The sequence below is a fragment of the Rhea pennata genome, chromosome 5, assembly GCF_028389875.1.
Source record: "Rhea pennata isolate bPtePen1 chromosome 5, bPtePen1.pri, whole genome shotgun sequence".
NCBI classification, from domain to species: domain Eukaryota; kingdom Metazoa; phylum Chordata; class Aves; order Rheiformes; family Rheidae; genus Rhea; species Rhea pennata.
The window spans coordinates 67,417,922-67,421,944 of record NC_084667.1 but is presented as its reverse complement, the minus strand read 5'-3'; the positions used below and the strand labels follow the sequence as shown (position 1 = coordinate 67,421,944).

At 40.3% G+C, this 4,023-nt stretch overlaps 1 protein-coding gene across 1 annotated transcript; it reads left to right on the top strand.

Annotated features, from left to right (window-relative positions):
- On the top strand, positions 1-3,737 carry ARF6 (ADP ribosylation factor 6). The gene has a single exon (XM_062577791.1). The coding sequence runs from the start codon at positions 250-252 to the stop codon at positions 775-777; it is 528 nt and encodes a 175-aa protein (XP_062433775.1). The 5' UTR covers positions 1-249; the 3' UTR covers positions 778-3,737.
- Positions 3,738-4,023: the final 286 nt, after the last annotated feature.

Sequence of the window (4,023 nt, the reverse complement as noted above, 5' to 3'; positions counted from 1 at the left end):
GAGCCGCCGCCGCCTCAGGCCCGGCGGACGAGCGGGGCGCGGCGCGGCCGCTCTTCGCGCACCGCCGCGCCAGGCCTCGCCCTCCGCAGCCGCCCCATGCGGCGCTGAGCCCCGCCTGCCCTTGCCCTGACGCCCCGGGCCGCGCCGGCCCCGCTCCGCTCCGGGCCGCCGCCCCGCGCGGGCTGCTCGGCTGGGTCGCCGCTCGTCCCCCACCCTCTGCCGGCGCCGGGCCCCTTGGATGCCGCCGAGATGGGCAAGGTGCTGTCCAAGATCTTCGGCAACAAGGAGATGCGGATCCTGATGCTGGGTCTGGACGCGGCCGGGAAAACCACCATCCTGTACAAACTGAAGCTGGGCCAGTCGGTCACCACCATCCCCACCGTAGGCTTCAACGTGGAGACGGTGACTTACAAAAACGTCAAGTTCAACGTGTGGGATGTCGGGGGCCAGGACAAGATCCGTCCCCTTTGGAGGCACTACTACACGGGCACGCAAGGGTTGATCTTTGTGGTGGACTGCGCCGATCGTGACCGTATCGACGAGGCCCGCCAGGAGCTCCACCGCATCATCAACGACAGGGAGATGCGGGACGCCATCATCCTCATCTTCGCCAACAAGCAGGACCTGCCCGATGCCATGAAACCCCATGAAATCCAGGAGAAACTGGGCCTGACCCGAATCAGGGATAGGAATTGGTACGTTCAGCCCTCCTGTGCTACCACAGGGGATGGACTCTATGAAGGGCTGACATGGTTAACATCCAATTATAAATCCTAATGAGAGAGTAACTATTTAGTCTACAAAGAATTAAAAAAAAAAAAAAAAACCCACATGGCTTTCCGGAAGAATGATTCTCTACTGAAAAGTAAAACAAAAGCATCCATAGGATTATGATCACCTTTCTCCAGTTACCACCCTTTCGTTATACACACTGACTGGATTCCTGTTTTAACTCTTTTTGCTTGGCGTTAGGATGCTCTAATCTCCAAAAGTGACACGAACACAAGCACTAGATGCTATGGCAGACTTCCAGCAAACAGGGGAAAGACACATTGTAGACTTGCTAAGTAACTTTTTTTTTTTCCTTCTTCTTCCTCTTGATAGCCTTTACAATGGTTTGATTATTTTGGGGGATGGTTGGGGGAGGGGAACCATTTTCAGTGTATGCTTTCTGGTTCTACTTTTTTGATTACATTTTTTTTCTTCTATCACTTGCTGTAGATTGCTACTTTTTTGCATTCATGCAGAATATGTTGATAGGTCTACTTCATCTAGTAAATGGAAAATTATTGCTTAAAATCAAACTGCAGTCTGTCTTTTTATATTAAGGACTTTTTTAAAAAATTCTGTTAATCTATAACTAGTGACTCTCAGTCTGTCTTCATATCTCAGACTAATAATGAAATGAAATCTTGCCTACAGTGGCGGATAGTGAGAATACTATTGTAATATGTTCAAAGTGCATATCAGGCATAATGTTAACTAGGTAATGTAAGAACTGCTTTGAAATGTCAGCTGTGAAGTTCTGAACCATACATCATGCATGAGAAGGGATGCAAATAAGTTCCCCATACTACATAGCAACCATATAGCAAATACAACATGAATGATGTAATAGTTCCAGGGTATATGCTGTTCAGTTTTTGTCTTGCATTGCAAACTTAATGATGTTCAGCTGCAGTTTTTATTACTTGTGTCAGTCTCCAATTCAATGCAAGATGTGTTCCTTCCAGAAAAAATGCAGCAATAACGTGTAAGCATTGCGACAAGTTTTAATTTAAATCACAAATGTTTAGGCAAAATTCTAGCACTGATTTTACTGTCTTGCGATAAAGAAAAATTGCTTCATTTTCATCTTAAGACACTTGATGACATCTTTTAAACCTTGAAAGGATTTTTCATTACTTCTGAAATGCATATATTGGAGAAAGGAGAACCCTATTTTTTCCATTTTGTAGACTCCCGAATGGGCAAGTTTAGCGCTAAGCTTTAATAGAGCTCAGTAATTCTGACATCTCAATAACTGTTTTTTTGACGAAATGACTTAGGGGTTTAGTTTTACAAGACTAGACTTAACTCATGCAAATAGTTGCAGTCTTCTCCATCTGTCTCGGTAGCGTGTTGTTGCTGTAGTCCTGTATGAAAGGAGCTACGCTGAATGTCTGAAGCCCATTGAGTAACTATTAATGAGAACGGGAGGAGAGAGTGAGAATATGACTATGAATGTAAACTTCCATAACTAGTTCTTAAAGGGCAAGCAGCTCATTTGCCATATCACGGTTTTCAAATGTGACTGGCAAAAAAAACCCACCCAGAGCAAGTATTTGTATTAGTATAAAATCTCAATCAAGTATTAATACTGGGTGCAAAAAATGTAAAGCAGCTGGTTCTTATTCAGCCTTAAGGATTAACTTCAGATTTCCTCAAGGAGTTAAAACTCATTTGGGGAATTCTAGGAATGTATGCTACAAAACCAGAAGAAAATGGCTTTTTTTTTTTCCTTTTTCTTTCAAGGGTATGATTTTTACATGAAATTGGGGGCATTACACTACATTTCTGCAGTGTTTACTCTGCATGCTAAATACATTGTATATGGAGCTCTTACCAAAGATGTATGGGAAGATAATACTGAATTCACTTCTGAAATTGAATGCTTTGGACCATTTAAATTACCTTAGAATATGATTCCAAAAGAAGACTTATCTTAATGTGGGTTGAAAATGGGATTGAATGGGTTCTTGATACTAGAAGATAGAGCATTGATCGATTATAAACCTGTACAAGTTAACGAGTCTGGAAAAACAAGCTTCATGTACAGTACAATAGCTCTTAAATCTCAGTCACAAAGAAGAGTAGGTGACACTTTTCACTTGCATCTTTTTGCCATTGGAATATCATTGCTCTATTTTCTAGCTTTTTTTATAAGCGTATGAACTTTTTTTTTCTGTTGATGTAACTTAACAAATAGTGTGGTGGTATAAAGACTAAAAATACAAGAATATGGTTACTGTTTTCTTCTGGAGCATAAATAAAATAGCCAAGCACAAAGTAAATGCCTAAACTGGAAAACTTGAAGCTCTATTAATGGTTCTTGAACTTTCTTAAATTTATTCTCAGTCAAAATGAAAACTTAAATAACTTCATTTTCAGTCTAAGTTGATTTACTATATTTTCTCTTCAAATGCTGGGGCAGACTTCTTTGCTAGACTTTGCATTAAGTTGAATTCACAATTTTGTATTTCCTTAGTAACTTTGTTACTTTAGATGTTCTGTTTTTGTAGGGGAAAGGAAACTGATTATGCTTCTGTTTTTTTTTTTTTATGTAATTTTGAGGGAGAAAAAAGTTACTGAAACACGTGGCAGAGACTTCAAAAATAAATGGCCATTGCTACTGAACAAAACACAAAGTTTTCACTTTCAAAATGTCCTTTATAGGTTGTAGCTGAAGCTTACCATGAACTAGTGGCTATAAGGCAGTAAACATAGCCTGTAGGATAAAGTGGCAAACTATAAGAAATCCAATGATTTTAAAACTAATCTGAAGTTTAAGTGCATCAATTTGTGTTCATGTGAATTTATGGAGTAAGTTTTGAACGGCGTTAATCGTGTCCGATAAGTGAATGAGTTTGTAGACTGTGATCTCCCTGACTAAAGTAAACAGGAATTTTGTGTTCTCAATATGGCTGTAGTGTTGGTAAAGAACTAATAAGCAGAAAATAAAGCAATTATTCAGTGGAGCTCTCCTGGTATGTTACTTATATTTAATTAAGAGAGAAACAGAAAGAGGCAAGATGGTACTGGTGTAGTGCATTCTGCTAACATAAAGAGGTCTCTGTTCTATATTTCACAGTTTTGAAAGCCTGTCTGCAATTCTTTTGAGACTTAGATGAGTGACTATTTTTATAAATGGAAAGGATGATACTTTTTAATACTCTAACTTAATAGTCGTCTTTTAGCAACCTTTAGTGTCAAATTTATGCTGCCTTTGGAGAAGCTGCCAGCCCCAAGTAACTTGTACGAGGA